This window comes from Triplophysa dalaica, chromosome 20 (genome assembly GCF_015846415.1).
Source record: "Triplophysa dalaica isolate WHDGS20190420 chromosome 20, ASM1584641v1, whole genome shotgun sequence".
In the NCBI taxonomy this organism is placed as follows: domain Eukaryota; kingdom Metazoa; phylum Chordata; class Actinopteri; order Cypriniformes; family Nemacheilidae; genus Triplophysa; species Triplophysa dalaica.
In genome coordinates, this window is record NC_079561.1 from 8,057,910 (window position 1) to 8,081,478 (window position 23,569).

General features: G+C 38.1%; 4 protein-coding genes and 1 long non-coding RNA gene across 8 annotated transcripts; 4 read left to right on the top strand and 1 right to left on the bottom strand.

Annotated features, from left to right (window-relative positions):
- Nucleotides 1–225: 225 nt before the first annotated feature.
- On the top strand, nt 226–2,862 carry haus8 (HAUS augmin like complex subunit 8). Its single transcript, XM_056733594.1, has 10 exons — nt 226–340; nt 659–720; nt 804–862; nt 964–1,096; nt 1,285–1,392; nt 1,467–1,558; nt 1,667–1,825; nt 1,908–2,049; nt 2,408–2,549; nt 2,674–2,862. The coding sequence occupies exons 1-10, from the start codon at nt 285–287 to the stop codon at nt 2,801–2,803; spliced, it is 1,083 nt and encodes a 360-aa protein (XP_056589572.1). The 5' UTR covers nt 226–284; the 3' UTR covers nt 2,804–2,862.
- Nucleotides 2,863–3,563: 701 nt separating this feature from the next.
- On the top strand, nt 3,564–5,761 carry sac3d1 (SAC3 domain containing 1). 2 transcript variants are annotated; one of them, XM_056733416.1, is made up of 4 exons: nt 3,564–3,603; nt 4,247–4,619; nt 4,756–5,032; nt 5,171–5,761. In XM_056733416.1, exons 1-4 carry the CDS (start codon nt 3,593–3,595, stop codon nt 5,632–5,634), a joined length of 1,125 nt encoding a protein of 374 aa, XP_056589394.1. In that variant the 5' UTR covers nt 3,564–3,592; the 3' UTR covers nt 5,635–5,761. The 2 variants fall into 2 exon arrangements, with proteins under 2 accessions (XP_056589394.1, XP_056589393.1); XM_056733415.1 differs by lacking the exon at nt 3,564–3,603 and adding an exon at nt 3,626–3,843.
- A 2,579-nt stretch (nt 5,762–8,340) lies between these two features.
- On the top strand, nt 8,341–13,394 carry mrgbp (MRG/MORF4L binding protein). 3 transcript variants are annotated; one of them, XM_056732563.1, is made up of 6 exons: nt 8,341–8,544; nt 9,224–9,345; nt 9,424–9,505; nt 9,742–9,816; nt 10,016–10,164; nt 12,549–13,394. In XM_056732563.1, exons 1-6 carry the CDS (start codon nt 8,415–8,417, stop codon nt 12,624–12,626), a joined length of 636 nt encoding a protein of 211 aa, XP_056588541.1. In that variant the 5' UTR covers nt 8,341–8,414; the 3' UTR covers nt 12,627–13,394. The 3 variants fall into 3 exon arrangements, with proteins under 3 accessions (XP_056588541.1, XP_056588543.1, XP_056588542.1); XM_056732565.1 differs by having other exon boundaries at nt 8,342–8,544; nt 12,545–12,712; XM_056732564.1 differs by lacking the exon at nt 10,016–10,164 and having other exon boundaries at nt 8,347–8,544; nt 12,545–13,394.
- A 139-nt stretch (nt 13,395–13,533) lies between these two features.
- On the top strand, nt 13,534–19,439 carry eef1a2 (eukaryotic translation elongation factor 1 alpha 2). The gene is made up of 8 exons (XM_056732562.1): nt 13,534–14,224; nt 14,663–14,846; nt 15,177–15,356; nt 15,615–15,911; nt 16,040–16,190; nt 17,413–17,669; nt 17,755–17,989; nt 18,075–19,439. The coding sequence occupies exons 2-8, from the start codon at nt 14,703–14,705 to the stop codon at nt 18,200–18,202; spliced, it is 1,392 nt and encodes a 463-aa protein (XP_056588540.1). The 5' UTR covers nt 13,534–14,224; nt 14,663–14,702; the 3' UTR covers nt 18,203–19,439.
- LOC130409002 (uncharacterized) lies at nt 17,060–22,098 on the bottom strand. The gene is made up of 3 exons (XR_008904811.1): nt 21,982–22,098; nt 17,373–17,550; nt 17,060–17,108 (listed from the first exon to the last, which is right to left on the bottom strand). It is a non-coding gene; the product is annotated as an uncharacterized LOC130409002 (long non-coding RNA).
- Between the last annotated feature and the right edge of the window lie 1,471 nt (nt 22,099–23,569).

The window sequence follows — 23,569 nt, forward strand, 5'->3', positions numbered from 1 at the left end:
ATACATTAAACATGTTTTACTTAATATAAAATGTAATATAAACATGTAATTTATGTTAAATTTTCAAAAAGCTCATTTATTACTGACAAAAAAATCGCAGTACAAAAGTTTTGTTTATTTTCTATAGTGGTTGTATTTTTTACCACTTTCTTGACGTGTATTAAACACCCGTTCAGCAGGGGGCGCTCAGTTGAGCTTATGTGCTGAGTTTGTAGCGCAGAGGAAGAAAAGACCGCGAGTTAAATTTCACTTACCTCCTGAAACGGTGACGGTGGTGTTGAACAATGGCATCTAAAAAGCCCCAAACTTTACGGAAAATTTCTTCAAGTGACCCAAAAAAGTAAGACTGGTTTAAATTGTAATATATATATATATATATATATATATATACACATTTATAGTTACTCATACGGAAATGAACAGTGGTTTTACTACTGTAACCACAGCTTAACCATGGTATTTGGAGGAATATTATGGTAAAATTAGTTGTGGCAATCAAATCACACATTTTTTATTGAAAATTTTAGATGTGTCGACGATTTATCACTGTTATAATATGTAAAGTTTACGTGTAAATGTGCTTCTATTTCGGGGATCATAGATATAAGTTACATGTACAAAAATGTTGATATTTATACAGCATCTGTCTGTATTTCAGTTTATCAACTGACAATGAGGTCAATAGTGGAAATAACAGTGGTGCGAGGAGGAAAAGCAAAAGTAAGCGCATCTGATCTTATAATCTCCATTATCAAATGGTATAACATATAGTAATACATTCATCTGATATTACTGATTATTAGCTTCTGGCACGATTGTGAAGTCCAGGTACATGCAAACTGAACCCAAGGCTCCTGCAAAGGTAATTGACTGTGTAGTAATGCATGTGAGTGATGTTTTTTTTTTGTGTCACTTCACTATGATACCCATAAGAACTATTGTTACATATTGTGATGTCTGTAGAACAGTGCACACCAGCAGTCAATCCTGCAGCCTCCCAGACCTTCCTCTCCCAGAGTAGGCGGCACACGAAAACCAAGAGAAGGCGCACCCTCAAGACGCACAATGAGTGTTCTTTCAGACAAGGACTCTCCATGTGAGCTTATGGCTAAACCACCATTTCAGCAGTACATTTGTTATGTAAACCCACTGTTTTATGGGAACTACTTGTTCATTTTAATAATTGTTTTACAAGATTTTTTTATTAGATAAGAATCTTATAAGATTCTTAACAGGTCATGATTGCTGAGGCGTAGCATATTGAGCAAACATTTCTTCCGCCAGTGATTACCAGCATTCTGGAGTCCTCAAATTTCGGAGGAAATGTCATGCAGTCAACTGTGTTGGATGGCCACTGTATATGTCCAGATTTTGATGTCTCTGTCATCAAAGGTGTGGTGCTAATGTAATTTGGGGTAATACCATTGTCCGTAAACCTGCTTGTGTAACAAGTCACTTCTTTCCAGATAAAGCTACTCCTCCAAGCACAGCAGACGTTAAAAATGATGAAAGGGACATGGCAATGGAAACGTTTTTATTGGCCTTTCTCACTGCTAAGGTCTGAGCTAACCACTATTTACTGTTTTTCTCCACTAATCTTTTATCATGTTATTTTTGTGTCAGAATTTCTTTTTTGAAGTCTTTTTGTGTTTTTTATTTTTTCTAGATTGAGCATAAGAATCAAACACTGAGAGAGGAGGCAGAGAGGAATATTCTGACTGTTATGGAGAAAGAACAGCAGTTGCGCTCGCAGGTTCATCGCATGAAACGACAGTATCTTGTCCTGGAGAAGCAGAAACAGCTCAACAGTTTACTGGACTTGCAGGTTATTTCTGCGTATTTAACAGGATTTCTTTAGAATATTTGTTTTTTATGCACCCTCTTTGAGGTTCTCTTTCCTCTTGCAGATTGAGGCTTTAGGTTCTGTTGCTGCCGCAGGAAACACGTTTTCAGAGGAGTATAAGTCCTTTGCAAGAGCCATTGATGCCACAAGGCATAAGCTACCCATAAAGAATGTTCACATTGGAGAGAACGCCGGACATTTCTTAGGTGTGTGAGATTTTGCTTCTTAAAGAGCACAGAAACTCAAATGGTTGTCTATTGTCTACTGTACATACAGGGATATTGCATTTAGCCATTTTTTTTTGACTGCGAGTTGGTAGTTCAGACTCTTCAGAGTTTTACATGTCCTGCAAACATTTTTGTTTGCTTCTAACTATGTATTTTAATTTTTGTTAGAAAAATGTTACTTCTAATTGAATGTGCAGTGGTTTTGAGAAAAGTCCTGAATAAAGCATATGTGCCCTCTTGTGGTAGTTTGCAAAAAATTAAGTTAAATGTTGTTCAAAAGCACTTAACCTAACATCACTGCACACAGCATTCATTGAGAAATATTTGTCTTACACAGCCGAAGCAGTCGGATGTCTGAATCAGAGTGAGCGTGTCTTGCAGCAGTATGCACAGGGAATTTCCACTGATAGTGAGGCATCAGCAGAATGTCTTGGAGAAATGAAAAATTCAGCACATGAGATCAGCGAACAATTGTCAAGGTGAAAATGTATATTGATTAACATATGATAGGCTTTGTTTGTGGACCGTAGTATTGGAAGCGTTACTTTCACAAATCATCGCAGATGTTCTTATACAAATGTATGCTTTATATTTTCTTAAAAGGACTTTTTCTGAACTTCTGGAGGTGTCTTCGTTAGTAAGCCATGAGACGGTTTTGATCCAGCAATCACTGGAGGAAGACCAGATTGGACAGGGCACGGCTCAGACTCTCTTCTGTCCCTCCATGTCATGAAATGGTTTATGAATATTTATACATGTACAGAGAAAGAATTAAAAGTTATTTTGATTACATCTTTGTGTCTAGTTTGTCAGACGTTCTTACAAGTTTCTGTTACTTTAAAATAATGTTATTATGTAATGATTAATTTGGATTGTCAAGATAAAGCTGTGAATGTTTTAATAAATTTAATATAGTTTTTTATATACAATAACAAGCGTTTTTTCTCAACATTTTAGAAAACAGTAAATGTAAATCCTTTTGGATTATTTTTTACAGCATTATTTGAAGTCAAACTGAGAGTAACATTCGCATTACACCGTATCATAAATATAATCTATCATTGTGTGCATTGCTGTTCTTATTTAATTATTAATTTTATAGGCCTTACACATTACTAAAAAGAATCCATTTGTCATATGATTTATCTAATAGTCTTTACATGTTTTAATGAGGTAAGATATAATGTTCCGTGTTTACAAAAGTAATAAAATAAAACATGAAAAAAGTGACAATTTTTTAATTATTTTAGGGTTGTTTTACTCTTTCCATTCTCTGATAATTTATTTTCGTAAAACCTATCATCTAAACAAAACGTTTACTCATAACAAGAACATTACATAAATACAAACAAAAAATAAATATACATTAATTTTATTATCAAGCTGTAATGTTTAAAGCGTAATGTAGCTTTTATCGGATATGACATCATGGTTCAAGAAAACAGGCGGCCAATCAGAGATGTCGTTGCTGCAAGTGACATATGACCGCTTAGGTTCCACCCAATCAAAGAACGGGACAACAATGAGTAACGCGTGAGTGTCCGTTTTTGTTTTTATTTTGATGTATTCAAGATTTTATAACTTTAACGTTTTTTTGACATATAAATCAAATCGTTGTTCATTGTTAAACAGTTCGAATGTCTGAAAATACGATTAGAATTTCTAATGTATTCATAATTGGACTAAACTATGGGCTAATGGCATGACTGTTGGTACAAAGCACATAACGTTAATAGAGAATGGTGATTAACGAATGGACATCCTCCCTCCGGCGTACGTGCACGTGGCAGCTCGTTTATATTTGCGATAAACGGCAATTTTACGAAAATCTTTTTTTATATGTCCTTATTTGTATATATGTTTAATCTGTATTTTTACATTCTTCTGTCAGTGTTATTGTTATCTGAATGCACCAAGGGTCAGAGAGTTACGCAATTTCAATTCTCTAACGTTAAATGTACATGTGGCAGAATTGACAATAAATCAGACTTTGATTAGTTAAATACCTGGAACAGAAATGTTCTCTGCATATCAGACAGATAGATGAAATGTTTTAAATGCATATAACTATTAAGAGTCTGGTGAGAATGGTTCTCCTGAATCTGCCAACGTATATAGCAAATGTCACAACCTCTTTGAACGTCATCACAAATTGTATTTCTTGTATAATGTTTAGGTGGCCTCAAGCTAGGAGGGGCAGAGGGCACAGGCATAAGGATCAGGACAGAGCGAACAGGGAAAGGGCCGTTGAGCAGAAGGTCAAAGACCAGGTGCCCCATGGCATCTGTATGACTATGTGCCCCGCCAATGAATTACGCCAGCGAGAGGCACAAAACAGACTTCACAAATTTGAGTTGGTGCCTGGCACAGAACGGGATCGCTTGCCTCGTGGCGATGTCTTACGTGCTGTCAAAGAATACTCGCGACCCGCTGCGGGAAAAGACTCCACGCGACCCAGTGACCTTCGACCTTCATCTGTGCTTTTAAAGACTGTTTGTTACTTAGTAGATGACATTGCAGCTTCTAAAACATTTCAGCCGTGGACTGAGGTATGGTAGTGGCATCTTGTTACGCTTTTAAGGTTAAATCCATAACTGAACTAGCTTTTTTTCTTAAAGTCAGCGTGAAATCCATATTAACCCTTTTTTATTTGTATAACCAATTTTTTTACATTTATTTCCACAGGTGTACAGTTTTGTTTTCGACCGCCTACGTAGCGTACGGCAAGACATGATTATCCAGCGTCTGTCTGGGCCGGAGTGTGTGACTATGCTAGAGAAAAGTGTGCGTTTCCTCCTCTACGCATCTTACAGGCTCTGTGGACAGCCACTTCAGTACTTTGACCCGCGTATCAATGACACTCACCTGCAGGAAACTTTAAGCTGGCTGCTAGAGTGCTACAGAGAAGGAAAGCACCAGCATCAGGAGGAGTTCCAGGCCTTGAGTCTGCTCTATAACCTGGGTGAGTTAATATTAAAAGACACTAATACTGTAGCTAACATAGATATCTAACATCATATAAATACTGCATGTCTTCAAAAACACATTCACGTTCAATAATAAACATTTACATTGTATATCTACACATGATACGTAACAGGTTCATTTCACGCCATGCAACATGCACTTCAGCTGCCTGGGCGAATACGCCACTCTCCAGCGGTTCAGCTGGCTCTGGCTGCAAACAGGGCACATACCGAGAGCAACCCAGTTCAGTTTCTCCGCCTGGCACAGAGACTGGATTTCATGCAGGTCTGTGCCCTCCACAGACACGTCTTGTCCTGCAGGAGAGATCTACTCCTGCTGTACAGCCACGGCTACAACAGCCACAACTGTCGCTACCCTCTCCAGAGACTGTCACGCCTCCTGTTTCTCAAAGTTCCACTGGCTGCTGAACTTTGCCAGGTGCATGGTGTTAACATCAGCAAAGAATGGGTCATCTTCTCCAAAAAATCTTTCACTGAAAGTCCATCTGGGGATCTGCAGTGCAGGGATATGCATGATCCACTAGATGACGAGAACTGGAACTGTAATTCTGATGACATGATTCATAGCTGTGCCTAAAACCTTTTTTGTAGAAGGGATTGGTAAGCACAGCAATGTTTTATTTGTGGGGGGAATCATGTTTTAGAGCCTTTCCTAGTTTCTTATAAAGAAACGTGACGTTTCAATAAAGTTATTTTGTAATTAATTATCTCTTTATGCGTATATATAATGTCCTGCAATAACTTATTGTGAAGAGATAATATTAATAATAATGAGCTTGGTTCTCACAACACGCCCGTAAGTGGTCATGTGTATGTTATAACCCAGGACGATATCAGACGATCACAATACTGGTTAACAAAACCGCTACAATTGTCTTGCGAACTAAACTGTTTCTTAAGTATATACTACAACAAGAAACAACTCCTTAGCAACACACAGCAAATATCTTATAGACCCTAACAATGCCTAGCAACCAGATGAAACGCACTAGTAACCAGCTAATGCACCTTAGCAATACCTACTAACCAGCTTATATAGCCTAACAGATGAACAGCCTAATAACCAGCTCTAACACCAAGTTAGCAGCCAAAATACCCTAGTAACAAGCAAGAACACTTTTGCAACACTTAAGAAATTTGTAGACCCTAACAACACCTATTTTAAACTTCATTTAGTATTTGTTTGGACCTGAAGGTTCTTGCAGGTTATTGCTTTTCATTTTCGTTTATGTTTATGCATTTGGCAGACGCTTTTATCCAAAGTGACTTACATTGCATTACACTATACATTTTGTTTCTAAGTATGTGCAATTCCCTTTGGATCGAACCCACAATTTCTTTTAAAGAAAACCTTGAACTCTTTTGCTTTCATTTTGTTTATTTCTGTTTTATTTACAGCAGCATTTTCAGGTAAGGCGTCAGGTTTTATACCCACATTTTATACCCAAGAATGATTACTCTGGGTTCTAGAAACCCCCTCTGTTCACTGGAGGTCTCTGTGTACAATTGGACAATTTGTAGATCCTGATAAATGTCATTTTTAGGACTGTCAGTGTTTTCGTTGAATGAAGGGATTGCCGGTTTTTGGCTTAACTCCAATTGTTCCTATTGGGTCTGAGTTCATCTCATTTGAAGGAACACTATCAGGTGAAGGTTCAGTTCCATTCTCAGGGTCAAACAGCGCCTGCAAGTCATTTTGAACCCTGGAATGGTCGCTTGGGGTTCTAGAGAAAACGAAGGCTTTAACAATCAGGTTTACTTAAACAGTTAGGCCTATGTTGTGTTTATTTACGTTGACCGTCATCTTTAGTAATGTGACCATTTGAAACATTGGACTAATGTAAAAGATTTACTGTTGTGTTTTCTTTTTTAAGCCAAGTTGTAAAGAGCATGTACTTCGTTAAAAAATAAGTTAAAAACTGTTGTAGGCTACTTACTTTACTTGAAAGTGGTTTGATCAGTGCACACAGCAAATTCAATTTTTTGGTACTGCGCACTGGTTTATGCTGGTGGTGTGGTTTAAGCAAGTACAAATATTCTACTGTGACATAAGGAAAGCATCATTCATATGCACTTAACTTGAAGCTAATCTTCCCCTTATAATTTCGTTTTATTGAAGTCTACGAAAGCTGTAAAAAATGTAAAATACTTTGAGCCTTTGGCTTTTTGTTGAGGGTTTTCCTTGCATATTAACAGCTTTTCTTTGAAACCTATTTTTTTTAAATACTGTTACAAATACAAGCCTAATATGATTCTCATGTGAAACATAACTTGTTAAGTAGACTTGACTTTGTGCTTATTCCGGTTATTTAATGACACTGTAACAGTACTGAGAGAATTTATGACTTGACAATTATTTAACTTAATTCTCTATAGATACAACTATTTAAATCCTAAATATTGTTTGATCGAGGCAAAATAATTAAATACTCAGGAGCAAGGATTTATGGGTAATCTTAATAACAATTAAGTGATTTTAAATTCATTGCACTTGAACTTTAAAGGTTATTGACTGTACTGTATAGAATATCCCATGCCGAAACGATGCTGTTTCGAGGCCCGCACAGAGGGGGCGATTCGGACCGGTAACAATGTTGCCGTGACCCGGATGGGTGAGTGAAACGGAGGCCAGCCAAAGAGTATGGAAAAAAGAGATATGTGCGAGTGAACCACACTCCCAGAACAATAATGCGACAGACTACAAACTGCGATCTTTAGCAGCCTGAGATTGCCCGTCTCTTATGAGGGACGACGCTGGTTCGAGTCCCGCACATTAACTATCGCTTATTGCTCCTAAACTCTTTGTAAGTCGCTTTGGATAAAAGCGTCTGCTAAATGTAAATGTAATGTCAATGTAAAGTGGGCGAGTAGTACCAATTACATTAATTTCCAGAATTCCACATCTAGTTTTATTAGTCTAGTTTCACTCGTAAAAGACAGCGTTGCGCAATTGATTAACGTCACACGCAAACAAGCACAACAACACGCATTTTACACAAACAAGCAACTGTCTTCCTGATAAACTGTTTCGCACGCGTGCTACACTAAATAATCGCATAGACTTGCACTGTACAGTACCCATATTGACGCACAATACTGTATCTATTTTAACGTAGCGTTACTAATATAATTTACTGTAATTGCACCAATTTTTTATATAATAGCACTATTTAATCTGTCACATGAATCTGATCAATTACATCCAGTATGATTGTGCTTGATATATGACCAGGAACACCGCAGGGAAAGGCAGCACGGTTTGTTTACGTTACACCGGAAGTCCCTCCCGTTATTCGCTCAAGCTAGCCCTACTTGCAGCAGTGCGGCGTCTGTCACTGTCTGTGTCAGAGGAGAAACATGGGCGAAGCAGAGATTGTGCCATCGGACGAAAAACAAGCCGAAATCTGTACCCCCGATGAATCAATTGTATGGAGTCAAGAGGTTGAAGTGTGTCTTTTTCACGCCATGTTGGGTCACAAACCTGTAGGTAAGATGTAATGAAATGAATAACAGGCCTTTGGCGTCCAGTTATATTGACTGCACGTGAGACGGAATACAACATCGTAAAGAAGACGTGTACTCGTTTCTTCCCCATAATCGTGAACCAATTAATAGCAAAATTATGATGTAATGGATAAGATATGAGTCGTGTGTCATTGCATGGAGTATTTTAAACGTTAGCTTCATCGCCTTTGACACCCAGTTGTTTAGGCTCAGGTAATGTAACGGGTAACGTATTTGTATGGCTTTGTTACAGACCTAAGGAAAAATAACGGGCTAAAGTCAATTATATTATCAGGATCGACGTTTAAAAGTAAATAATGTTGTTATAAAGGCAGTTATTTACGGTGGATTAGTTTTGTTCGCAGCCCTGCTAGCAAACATTAGCAGGGCTGCTAACTAGCACGATGGCTAGGCTAACCCTTATGAAAGTAAACCATTGTTTTGTTATAGTAAAAGTGTAGTTACCATGTTTTTTGCTATTTGTATAACAGGAAGTATACTACAATCACCATGATTAAGTTGTGGTTATTATGATGAAACGCAAGTACATTTTCTGGTTACTATGGTTTAAACACTAGCTTTCGTGGTTCATTTCCTTAAGGTTGTTTATAATAACAACAATTTTGTGTTTTTGTGTGTGACCAATTGTGTCATATTTGCAGGGGTGAATCGTCATTTTCACATGATCTGTATTCGTGATAAATTCAGTCAGAATATCGGCAGACAGGTGTCATCTAAAGTCATCTGGGATCATCTCAGCACCATGTATGACATGCAGGCACTGGTAAGACACTTTTAATTTCTTTTAAAACATATGCAGAAAATTAAAAACCTCACCATTGAATTGTGTTTTATACCACAGCACGAATCAGAAATACTCCCCTTTCCCAACTCAGAAAAAAGCTTTGTGCTTCCCGAAGAGATCATACAAGACGTTAAAGAAGGTGAGAATCTTTAACCTCCGTTTGCGTTTATTGCAGAAATTACAGAAATGTATTTTTGTGGTGAAATTATTGATTATGGTCTCACCACAATGATCATAGTTTTAACCATGGTATTTGTTGTTAAACTATGGTTATACAAATAATATTCAGTCTGCCAAAGACAAGCTCACTTCATTTCTACTCAAAACCATGATTCATTATCCTGCAGGTCAGTAAATGCTCTTGTTTTTATACAGGTAAAGTGGCATCAGAAGATGATGCAAAAGAAGACATCAAAGAGGAGATCGACCCTCCCACCACACACGAAGAAGGTTCTCTCTTCCTGTTCCGTTTCTCTCACGTACACACTCCGTACTTTTCTTTCCAAGTCTTTTTCCTTTTCTCTCTCTTTCCTTGACGTAAGCCGTCAATTAAAGCCTGCGTCAATGCATCACTTTTTTCTGGATCGTTCTCCCGTTGGCGTGTAGCTCACCGTCGCTCACACTGGTCATTTGTGTCTCATTTTTAAAGGTCTGGGTCCCAGTACGGCTGGCCAGGATTTTGCGAGGTATGGACAGAAGAAAACGTTTCGCTCTGTTCCAAAACTCCAGCTTGAGCTCAGTACAGACCAGCTCATTACCAGAGGCCTCTGTAGACAACCTTCAGAGACCCATGACCATGTGCGTCTCTCTCTTTCGTCTCGTCTTTCTTTCACTATCATTTCTCTTTCTCTTTTTTTGTCTTGTTTGTGTGCTCGGTACTAGGGGTGGGAAATAAAACCGATACGGCGATTTATTGCGACATTTCAGCCAGCGAGACGTTATCGATTCTCTGGCACAAAGTATCGATTTTTTTCAAATACGAAAGATCTAAATACATACATACACTGTGCTTACCGGAACGGCAGCACCCTCATATTTCTTGTGGTGATGCTCCCAGATTACAGATGGTCAGATGAATGTAATTCACATCGGAGAAGAAATGCAAGCATAATGGCGGACCAACAACAAATTAGAGATGCGCCAGCGTCTTTTAAATCAAAAGTGTGGGCGCACTTTGGATTTCTTAGTGAATGTAAATAAGTAGGTGTAGTAAACACGGCGCTTTGCAAGTTGAGAATACTCTTTTCACCTTCTTTCAGTCTGTGATTTCAAGATTCGCTCCAGTCCGGCGCTTTCTCTCTCAACCGCAGTGCTCGTGCAGTGGTGCAGGTATCTGCGCATGCATATTAAAAAAGCTCATTCACACATATTTCCGAAGTCAGATTGTTTTGTAAAGCTTTAATAGTTTTTATAAAGTTCAACTTTGGGCGAGCAGAGGCGAAACTTCTGTTGAAATGCGCAATGATGCTCATAGCGTGAGCGCTTTGTCGTGACATGCCGCAACCCCCCGTTTTTTGTGGAGCCGCGTGTGGAGTCACCAGAGACTCACAGTCTAAAGACAAGCGCAAGAATAAACAAAGCTAAAGACCGAGAGTTGCAACACACTAACAATGCTCATCTAATAGATCCTTCTTTCCCTTCATTTACAGATGTTGTGATGTATTGTTATAGAATTGCCAAGCGATATATCGATTATCACAGAATCGGCGCATTGTGATATTATCGGTATCGTGAGCCCTGTATCGCTTATCGAATCGTATCGGGAGTTACCCTTTGATTCCCACCCCTACTCAGTACACTGCGGCTTATTATTCTGTATGTATGTATGGATGTTTGTATGTGTGTGAGTGGGGTGAGGTTTGTTGAAGCATGGCATGTTGAGGGTTTGTGTTCTTGACAGCTTTATAGTTCCTTGCACAAAGGTTCACCAATCTTTCCAAAACGTCTAGTTGGGAGGTTAAAGAAATAAAAGGCACCCTCAATTTGAAAATCCCTTCAATTTTGTTTAAAAAGGGATGTTTTCAGTTTTCGTGTCCGTGAAGTGCATCTATGGAACCTCTTCGTGCTGCCTATAGAGGCAGCTTACTAGACCAGGTGAATAAAGTACACTATAATACACTAAAATGAGCTTGAAGTGTTCTATTTCATGCACTTATTTTGTACTTCTTGTTAAAAAATGTGTTTTTAGTTGTTCTAAAGACAAACCTCATATTGAAGAGACACCATTTTGAGACACCATGAATAGAAGTACAAATATATATATATTTTTAGTATATTAAGTATGAAACTAATGTGTGACAATGGAGCACTTTAAGGACATCATGGAAGTGATATTTGGCCAAAAAGAGAAAAAAAATAAAGTAACAATAACTTTGTGAATTCACAATAATCGTGTAATGAAAATCTAATATTGTGACAAAACTTAACTGCCCTTGAAAGAAATGCATTTTCAGGTTTTGGAATATTGGTGGACTCATTGTAAGCAAATGCTGGTTGTGTCTGTAGCTTATGTTCTACGATTGAAAGTTTGTACTTTTCAGGCTGCAAACAAGAGACTAGTGTGTTGTACACTAGGCAGATATTACATCCGTTGAATGTAGGACTGTACATTTTTTTATTGAAAATGTGGTAAGATACAATAATCGTGTTTATAAGATAACGGAAAATACTTTGTTGGTATAGGAATATCGCTGTTGATATTAGGTATTGTATGAAGGGGCACTCATATGACTAAAATGGTTAAAAGAACCCTCCATCCCAAAATCTTCAAAGTTGTCAAGTGGTGAAATAAATACATTGCCGTCCTTATTGATTTACCAAGCTGCCATGTTAAAATTGAAAGCTAGGCTCTGGTGGGAAGATACCTGTTATTAAAGGTCAACTACAATAGCTAGATTTCCAACCCATCACTACTTATTTTCCACATTTTACATCATAGATAAAAATTGCATGATTTTTTATTCACAGATAAGATAAAAAAATCCTATTGCTGTAGGTTTGTGATCCAGAGCGTTTTGTTTCCATTGGAGTCCCGCTTTTGATCTTAACATGGCGGCTGTGTGAAATAAGTGTATATAATAATAAACACGTAATAGTGATGTAAATCTATTTTGTTCTTTGTGTTTCCTTTTCCAACCCTTTTTCTTCCTGTTTCCTCCCTCCCCCATCTCTTTGTCAGGCAGCAATTCCTCCGTGAAGACGTCGGAGAGATCGGGCAGCGGGCGCGAGAAAGAGCGGGCCGAGAGGGGGGGCTCAGGTGAGACGGGCAGCGGGTCGTCAAAAGAAACAGTTGGGGAAAAGAGGAAGAGGAGCCGAGCCGTGGAGAAGGTGATGAACTCCAGCAACCCCTCCAGTCCGGGAGGAGCCAAGCGCCGCAGGACGTAGCAACAGCAGAGCGTTTTGGGAAACCAGACGTTTGAATGGACTGACTGATCCGAAGGGTTGAGAGAGATTTGTAGCCAATGTTGGTCATAGTAGAGCCAATGTAAAAGTGACATGAAAGAAATGTGGGGTGCTCGTGTGCGTTATCTGCAGTCCAGGGTTTCAAAAGTGCTCCTGAGCTTTATTCTCAGCTGTTCATGAGAAGGCAGCATTGAGAAAGAAAAGCCATTGGTGGGTGTGAAGGGTCAGACTAGACCGGACAAGTACTGTATGATAAGCAACATTAAGCTATCCTCAGCTGAGATTGAAAACAAAACAGAGCTGGGGCATGTTATGTATTTTATTTTGGGAGGACATTTTAAGTGGTGGTTTTATTTTTGTCATGGACCTTTTGGGTTAATCCAGAGAATTAACCAGTTTGTTTTGTGACTTTTAGGAATTACACAGCAGTCTAAATGATATTTCGTGTCTCGTGTTATATGTATGAAACAACACATGATTCTGTTACTAAATGGCCACTGTTCAGACGCTTAGAAAATAGTGATGGATATTTTGTTTCTGAGTCATGGCTGTTTGAGATATTTGACCGAATGTGTACACACACATCTGGTGTAATTCCCTAATAAAAAAGCGTTGTTCTGCTTTGACTTGTGAATATCTATATTTCTGAGAATTAGCATTTAAAGGGGTAGTTCACCCAGACATGAACATCTGTCATATTTTCATTCAAAACCTGTATATTGCTCTCTTATGAAGATATTTTAAGAAATGTGTTGGTGGTCTTGTGTTCATATAATGGAGGTCAATTGAATTCTGTTAAAGGGATAGTTAACAAAAAAAAGAAAATTGATTAACCCGCATGTCATTTAAAACCTGAATTTGATTGATCTTGGTCATTGTCCATACAGTGGAAGTCAGTATTGTTTGATTACCAATGTTCTTCAAAATATCTTATGTGTTCTCCTGAAGAAAGTAAATTGTAAAGGTTTGGAGTGACGTGTGTGTGTCCATGATGAAATAACTTTTTGGTGAACTATCACTTTTACAGATGTCGATGCGGTTACAATATTTTTTTAATGGTTTAATAAATAATACAATTCCATTCCTAAATAATCTCATAGCATTTGCTTAAATTAAGTTGACTAGATAACAATAACATAGTTAATATTTCTATAAACCGTTTTTAAAAAGAACATGATTTGGTCATCCATCTGTTCAGAATTATATTTTCATCTGTTTTTTCCCTTGGTGAGATAAATCAGGACAGCTGAGTCACTGTGGGTTGTTGCTCTCTCCTTCATCTCTCCTGCTTTCGTTTTAAGTTCATTTCTGCTGCTGTTGCAACCGTATCACTGCAGTCCCTCTCCACAGCCTCACCCCCACTTCAAGTGCCGCATTGCTGTATCAAACGGGACGATTTTATTACACACACATACTTACAGGAGCGCAGGGTGTCTGTTTGCTGAGGGCCGAGCAGGTAAGAGGCCACAACCTTTAAGAGACTTTAGCCTGACCATAAAATATATTGAAATTCTAAATGTGATGTGTTGTATTGTCTGTGATGGTTGGTTTGTCTATAAAAGGAATGGGTAGCTTGACAGATTTACAAATAATACGATTTACTGTTTTTGGATTGTTTTTGATTTAGGAATAAAACTGCAAAGATGATGCATTGTTTGTTGTTGTTATTGGGTTTCTTTTAGTAATGTGTTTTTTCATGATATCTAGTATCTTAGGTTAAGCAGATGATTACACTTTATTAGAACAAATATTCTCCAAATATCTGCATTTTGATAGTCAGAAATTACATTAAATTGCTTTTTCTGCTAGGCTCGGAATACTATGTCTGATATTGAATCTATATCTAATAGTGAATCGTAAAAATTTGTTTGTGGTGTGTTTGGCATGGCTATAGAAGGAGAACAAGCAAACTCCAGCTGTTCCAACCCTTGATCATGGGGAAAGAGAAGATCCACATCAACATTGTGGTCATCGGCCATGTTGATTCTGGAAAGTCGACAACCACTGGTCATCTCATCTATAAATGTGGAGGGATTGATAAAAGGACCATTGAGAAGTTTGAGAAAGAGGCTGCTGAGGTATGTGAACAGAGAATTTACCTTTTAACACATATTTTATATTTCCCAACGGTAAACAGAAAGATATATTATTGTGTTATAGACGGCATTTCTACTCTCTTCCAATACAAAGCAATTAAAGGCTTCACCCGATGTATACCTATGTCAATCACGCGTGCTGTTACGGTGTACAATGTTAGTCCCAAAGTAAAAATGTCTGGTTCTACAGATTTACAGAAACCGCTTGATTGATAAGTACCATCATGGTCTATTAATAAAGTTAGATTTGGGAAAGAAAAAGCTTGTGTGTATTAAACACAATATAGTTATTTATCATCTTTGTTTTGACAGATGGGGAAAGGTTCCTTCAAGTACGCCTGGGTTCTGGACAAGCTAAAGGCTGAGAGGGAGCGTGGGATCACAATAGATATCTCACTTTGGAAGTTTGAGACCACCAAGTACTACATAACTATAATAGATGCCCCCGGACACAGAGACTTTATCAAAAACATGATCACTGGGACGTCTCAGGTAAAACAACACTGACTTGAGTCCTCTTGTATTTGTGTGTAAAGTAATGCCAAACGTGTCATTTTGTGTTGATTTTGTGTTAAATAAATAAAAGGGACAAACAAGTTGAGTGGAAAGTCACACAAATTGTGTTGACCTTGGACATATCGCTGTTTGTGTTGATTTTAACAACTGTTATTAGAGAAGCTGAGAACAACAATGTCCCTGCTCACTAGAAGAATGACTTCGTATATTTAATATGTAACTTTTCTCTCCCAGGCAGACTGCGCAGTTCTCATTGTGGCCGCTGGGGTTGGTGAATTTGAGGCAGGCATCTCTAAAAACGGGCAAACCAGGGAACACGCCCTACTGGCCTACACACTGGGTGTCAAGCAGCTGATTGTAGCCGTCAACAAGATGGACTCCACAGAGCCGGCCTACAGCGAGAAACGCTATGATGAGATTGTTAAGGAAGTAAGCGCCTACATTAAAAAGATCGGCTACAGCCCCGCCTCCGTGCCCTTCGTCCCTATTTCAGGTTGGCATGGCGACAACATGTTGGAAGCATCATCTAATGTGAGTCTCATTTGCCTTTACGTTTATAATAGCTGCAGAAATCGAATAGTCGGAACCACTTTTCGGTTATAGTGCTGGTTAAAAACCGGCAACTCAATTGATAAAAGCATCAGTTTTTTGTTGGGTAGATGCCATGGTTTAAATGCTGGAAGCTGGACAGGAAGGAGCAGCACGCTAATGGTGTTACCTTGCTGGAAGCTCTTGACACCATCAGGCCCCCAACACGCCCCACTGACAAACCCCTCCGTCTACCCTTACAAGACGTCTATAAGATTGGAGGTGGGATTAACCTGGTCCTGGTCTCATTACACCAAGCAGAATTGTACGGGGTGATGTATTTTTTAAGATTTGAATCAAGAAAGCCTTTTCGTAGATTATAAATAATCAGTGTTTCTCCCATGTACATTGTTTCTAAGCAGGGTTGCCAGACCTGCCTGACAAAACTAGTCCAAAAGCCTGACAAAACTAGTCCAAAAGCCAATCAAAACTAACCCAAAAATAGCTTAACAACCCCTTACCTAATACAAAAAAAATGCTACAATGACCTCATCCCTAATACCAAAACTAAAAATGCCACTACTGTACATAAAATACATATTTTACATTCGGGCTGTGCTATTAATTGTAATAAGTTCTCCATTTCAATTTTGGCTTCCAACAATAATGAGAACAAAATAAATGAGGTAAAAACAATTATTCTGCCACATTCTGTTTTGCAAGGATTGTCTAATTTTTTATTACAGTATATTTATATATACATATATATATATTTCATTTGTTATTAAGTTGAATCCAGTGTTAAATTGGCATGTTATTTATTGTATTATCAATCATTTATCTTTTTAAACTTCGTAAATGTGATCCCAACATTGGGCAAAATAATCGTTATTAGAATTTTGTCATAATTGTGCAGCCTTATTTTACATGCACATGAAGTTATTGTAAACACTGTCTTTTTCCATAAATAACTCCATCTTACCTTAAAAAATGACCAATGATGAACTAAATCTTTCCATTTCAAACCACGGAATAAAAAAACCTGCGGAAAGGTTTTAAAAGTAACCCAAGCGAGAAAACCATGGAATCGACAACCTTGTTGCAAGGATCGTGTGTAAAAGTAATGCATACTAGAAAAATAACTGTGTAAATCTTCTTCTAGGTCTTTATTTATTAATTTTGCGGTCGTTTCCGTTAACCCTAAAACACAACACAATGTAAAATTCAAAATATAGTGGAAACAGCTTTAAAATATAAGTATATTAATTGACTAAATTGTGCCCTCCTTTACAGAATTTATATTGTATATTTAGAATAACATATAATGACCATATGGCAAATATTTATATTTCTGTATAAACTATCAGTGTTAACATGAGTGCACTTTAATCCAAAGCAACTTCAGTAAATGCATTCATTGTGAATCTAACCCACAGTTATGGTGTTTCTAACATTATAAATTACCCGTTGAGCTACAGGAACACTGCAATCATATTCTCTTCAGGTATAGGGACTGTACCAGTAGGCAGGGTGGAGACAGGTATCATGCGGCCCAGCATGGTGGTGACCTTTGCCCCGGTCAACATCACGACCGAAGTGAAGTCCGTGGAGATGCATCATGAGTCTCTGAGCGAAGCGCTACCTGGAGACAACGTGGGTTTCAATGTTAAGAACGTGTCGGTGAAAGACATCCGAAGAGGAAACGTGTGCGGAGACAGCAAATCAGACCCACCCCAGGAGGCATCAGGCTTCACAGCACAGGTTTAAAACACTTTTCGTCACCTTGTTTATTAAATATATCTTCAGTTTTCTTTGTGGATATCTGAACGTTTTTCTTTTATTCCAGGTGATCATCTTGAATCACCCAGGACTGATCAGTGCTGGTTACTCTCCTGTAATAGACTGTCATACCGCTCATATCGCCTGCAAGTTTGCCGAGCTTAAGGAGAAGATCGATCGCCGCTCAGGCAAGAAGCTGGAAGACAACCCTAAAAGCCTGAAGTCTGGAGACGCCGCCATTGTAGACATGATCCCAGGGAAACCCATGTGTGTGGAGAGCTTCTCTCAGTATCCTCCACTGGGTATGTGTTTGTGTCTCCATAGTTCTTTGTCGTCAGTGCAAATAATTGAAAAAATCAAAGTGATAGTGAATATGTGTTTTTTCAGGTCGCTTTGCTGTCCGAGATATGAGGCAGACTGTTGCTGTTGGTGTCATCAAAAACGTGGAAAAGAAGATTGGGGGCAGCGGAAAAGTAACCAAATCTGCACAGAAGGCTCAAAAAGCTACCAAATAAATCTCACAAAGCTACCTTTTCACCTCAGGCCCCGTCCAGCTCAAACAACCAATCGGCTGCCCCCCTTTCCTCTGGGCATGTTCCGCTTTCCCTCACGTGTGCTTGAAAATATCTGCTCTAACCAATTGCTGGTGTATGACTGAAGGAAATAATGGAGGATTGACACTATATATTGTACATTTGGACATCTCATGCTATATATTCACCAACAGACTGTTACACATGCATAGCTGGTTCAAAACGCGGCAGCTCGAGTTCTTACACGTACAAAAAAGTATGAGCATATAACCCCGGTTCTGTCAACCTTGCACTGGTTACCTATAAAGCATCGCATTAACTTTAAGATCTTGCTTATTACCTATAAAGCCCTACATGGTTTAGCGCCGCAGTATTTGAATGAACTTCTATTGTATTACAGACCTCCACGTACATTACGCTTTAAGGGGTCCTGTCAGTTGGTAATACCTAGAATTTCAAAATCAAGTGCAGGTGGTAGATCCTTTTCTTATCTAGCGCCTAAACTTTGGAATATTCTTCCCTGCACGGTCCGGGAGGCAGACACACTCTGTCAGTTTAAATCTAGACTAAAGACTCATCTTTTTAATCTTGCATACACTACACCTCCATAATATTAATCCTCAGAGGATTTAGGTTGCATTATTTAGATCAACCGGAACCAGGAACACATCCAACAACAAATGATGTACTTGTTGCATCAAAGAGTGCAGAACAGTACTCTACTCTCAGCCAGTCTTGTCTCTTTGTTCCAAGGTTACCGCAGGATGCAGTTCATGCCCAGACCTGATGGCAGAGCTGAGAATGGGAAGCGGTGACCTGACAAGTGCTAAGAGGATAGAGATGGATAAAGGACGCGACAACTTTGTTTTTCCTACAACATTTCAAATGCTATTAGATTGTTAATGATAATCTTTAATCCTTAATTTTTATATTTTTACTAAGCCTTGTTGTGCAAGCACTGTTGAGCTTGTGCAGAGGCAGCAGCTTTTGCCAGAGGGGAACTGGAATCCCCTGGTTGGGCCTGGGTTCCCCTGAGTTTTTTTTTCTCGATGGGAGTTTTGGGTTCCTCACCACCGTTTGCATATTGTTTTGCACTATCTGCCTGGCCGGGGGGGCTGCTTTAGAATTCATACTTGTATTAAATGTGTCTCATGTACAGCTGCTTTGTAACAATGAAAATTGTAAAAAGCGCTATATAAATAAAGTTGAGTTGAGTTGAGATGTCTGTTGTCACGCACAGCATCTGTTGAATGAATGTAGCTGGTGTTGCTAAGAATGTATGTTGTGAGTGTGTACAGTTGGAGAAAGTGAAAGTTTGTGTAATTGAAAGCTACTTTGACAAATGATGATAAATAATATCCAAAGTAAACAAACCACTGCTAGACATTGTCTATAGTTTGTTACTGAGCATTAGATGCTAATCAATCCAAAGCATCATGGATCTGTGCAATTCAGGTCTTGAGGCGTGTAAATCTGATCATTGTAGCCGAAACAACTGATGACTAAATAAAATGTTGCCCTAAAACCTGTGTTTATAAATTAAATGTATTATCTCAGAGGCGGAGAGCAACCCTTCATCCAACATGTCATTAGTGTATTCTTTAGGTCAAAGATAATTCCCAAGTTCACAGGATCATGCATAGACATATAACATATAAAAAATGAAAGGCCTTGAGCTAAGATGTGAATCTTGAGCTTCAATGCTGCCCCTTATTGAGAAAATAAATTAAGTGAAGAAAGAATGAAGTTTAAATTCCTGTTAATCTGCAGTGGTGTTTTAAGTTTAGGTTTCTAATAATGAAGGGATAGAAAGAAAAATGTAAATCAAATTAATTTGCGCAGTTGAAATGTTTTTTTTTCTAACAAGAGCGTAGACATTAAAAGTGTCTGCACTATGTTCTTGTGCATTTGGATTCATGTGTGAGAGAGGTCAAACTCATACGATGATATGTCCCAGAAAGCTGTTATGAGTCTTGATGTATACATATATACATAGCCTAAGGAATATGGTCGTCATAAGGGGGGTGCGAGGCCCTCTGCAAACTTGCTGTGCGAGTCCCTCTGGAGAAGAGAATGATTTTTTTGTGGAAGTTTTAATGCTTTTCTAAAAAAATCTTTCATTGTGTTTATCGTTATTCCAACGATCGCAAATTTCACACGTATTTGGTGGACATATAATCCGCACTCTTTGTTGTTAATGCTGTGGGTATTTCAGCAAAAAGTTTGCATCAATTTAACATCATGAGATTAAAGAGGGTAAACCTTTACTGTACACATCCATATGATGTATCCAGATTGGGGGAGAAATAACCACGGGCTCTTATTTGATCAGTAATGCATTCGCATCTCTTCGTTCAGTAAGTTTAACAGCATTATTAAAAATGGAAATCATTCAAATGAACTGTACACTGAAATGTACAAATAAGATGGATTAACAAAGTAATAGTAAATCATTAAATTACCTCCTGGCTCAAGTCACCTGTCACTTTATTTTGACATGCTGAAGAGTGATTCAATTCCTTACAACTCACTTAACAATTCAATATTTAGGCTATATTCATATATATTATTCACATGTTCAAACATTTGACATTGACAAAATGACATTTGTTGACAGTTTTTTTTCTTTAAAGGAGGCATGAAATAAAATCACAATTTTAACCCAAGCTTTTGTTATCTAAGAGGGAGTCATATTCACGCGAACATCATGTAAGTGGCAGAACAGAAAACGGCCTTGTTACTGAGATTTGATCTGTTATTGACACCAGGCCAGCGAACGGCAGGTTCTGGAATGCACCTATCTATGACGACATTTATAGGTTGAATACAGCCTCCACAGAAAAATATCAACAACTACGTCTCTAGCCACACCCATTGGTTCGCGCATGACAATTCTTAAGTAACGCAAGTGGCGCGGAACCAGATAGAGCGAGCAAGCAATAAACATCTCTGTGATTTGGTGGGCTCATATATCATTTTTCAAGGTTTTATCCACCGTTTGCGAATGGAGTCTCCCATTTGTTTATTTATCATAGATACTCTCGTAACATTTCAGACCCGCGAACGCAGTGATCTTTTATCCGGTGAGGGATCACTGGTCTCAAATGCTAACAGGTACGGATATTACAAATGTCCTGTGGTGTGGTGACCGTAGTATAAGCGGAATAATTGACTCAGGTAGGGTTCATTTATTCGAAAGTATAACCCCGAGGTGGTAATGCGTTGGTCGTCGCCCGTCGTCAATTATTCCTTACATAATGAAATACATTAAAAATGTTCTATTTCGCAGATAAACAGACTTGTGTCGTATCTACAGTGTTTGGGTATAACTAGTTACTAAGTAAGTAGTTACTGCAATTTAATTACTTTTCCCTTGAAAAAGTAAAGTAAGGGATTACTCATATGTTTTCTGTAATTTAAATACAGTTACTTTTGATGTAATTAAACTAAATACTTTGTTAAATATATGCGTGTGCGATAGCGTAATTGACTTCAAAATTCAAAGTCTTACTTTAAAATCTGTGCTTTAATGTATAATTCTCACATTTGTAATACTTTGGTCAGTTAATAATATTATTTGAATGAATACAATAAGCCGTTTCATGTCTATCCTTGAATAACTAATCAAGGTTGATGAAGGATATAGAAAGTAATTAGTAATGAGCAACTTTTTGGACAGAGTAATTTGGACAGTAATCTAATTACACTATTGAATATGTAATGAGTAACTAGTAATTAATGACTTTTTCAGAGTAACTTACCCAACACTGCGTATCTACAGATTCTGCACTTTGTTGATTTTGATAAACTCAACCAGCCAGCGTGCAGCGCGCTGCAACAAACTCACCGGTGACACTTTTATGAGCCTTATGATTGGCCATTACGTTCATGGGTGCTTCTGATTGGCTGAAACACTTAACTAAACGCGGAAAAGAAATCTGATACACCGTGATTAGATTATGAACGTAATGCTGTCGTCAAATTTTACTTGCGAAAGGTGACTGACAGGATGACAGAATGTCAGTGACACAACAATAACTTATTTCCCTGATATTATATCTATGAAAAGTTCTGGAATAAAAAGTCAGGATATCTGAATGTTTAGCCTCCTGCCGAACCTATGTTTAGACATTAATTAGATTGCTGCTACAGGGACTCTTTCGCGAAGTCTACACAAACATTTGTCACTTTCATTTCTATATTCAAGGCACAGTGTAAAGGGATTATTAAAACACACAATATGATGTTTTCTTGAAGATGCATGACGTCATACACCAAACACGCCACAAGGGGTCACTGGTGTATTTTCAGTAGAGTGACTGCCGCTTTTCACCCCCCAACTTGCTCTTTAGCTTTTAATACTGAAGTGTTTGAAAATGAACTTATATCAAAGGCACCACGCAGGGGAAATAGAATAATGTTTTGTACCGTCAATATTGTAGAGAATTCATTTAATTTTAATTACTTACTGCACGTATTTCAAAAGCCATTGAAAGAATGTTTCTCTTTGCTATTACACTTCTGTTTAGCGATGCTAAGTACTTTTTACGACGTCATTTATCAAGGATATGAACCGTCAGTGTAGTTAGAGAGAAGTGTATCTTCTGGTTAAGTTCTCCTATGGTTTTGGTGAGAGTTTTTTGTGCATTGTATCATCTCTTCTTGTCATTTGCCATTGTTTGGTTTTCCAGTCACTCTTCTTCACATGAATCTGAGGAGAAATCACTGCAGTTAATGTTAATGGCGTTTGGCTGTTTGCCTGTTGTGGTATGAATGCCTGTGATGGCCATAAGCGGTCCTTTGAAATGATAAGTGAAATAATTATGGTAAGCGAACAGGAATGCTCACATAGGGCTAAAGGTCTTGGGTGTTTGGTGCGATAAATTAAATTGTCAGGCCTTTTGTCAAACCCTTCAACTGTGAGGCTTGAATCATACCGCTAACTGTTGTGAAACTTCCCATGGAAACCACAGTATTAGGGAATATTCAGAATAACATAATGGCTGCGTTTTTGCCTCAATGCTCAATGCAGAAAGTAGGTGAGTCATGTGAAAGTTGCTATCAAATGCTGTATCTTATTTTAGATAGCACCAAAAACACACATCATAAAGTAGTTTTATTGCATTCAAATGATATATCAAATATTACTGACAACTGGAGGTCTATGGAAGAAATATTTTTATTGATTTTGTCAGTTTTTTGCAAAAACAAACATAAAAATGATGCCTTGAAGGGAGATCTTCAAAGAAAACATACAAAACTATCAGGATATAGCTGATAGATTGCAACTGTTATGTGGTAGAGAATGGCAACTTATTATTCCCAAATAATAAAAACAAAAAGCTTGAA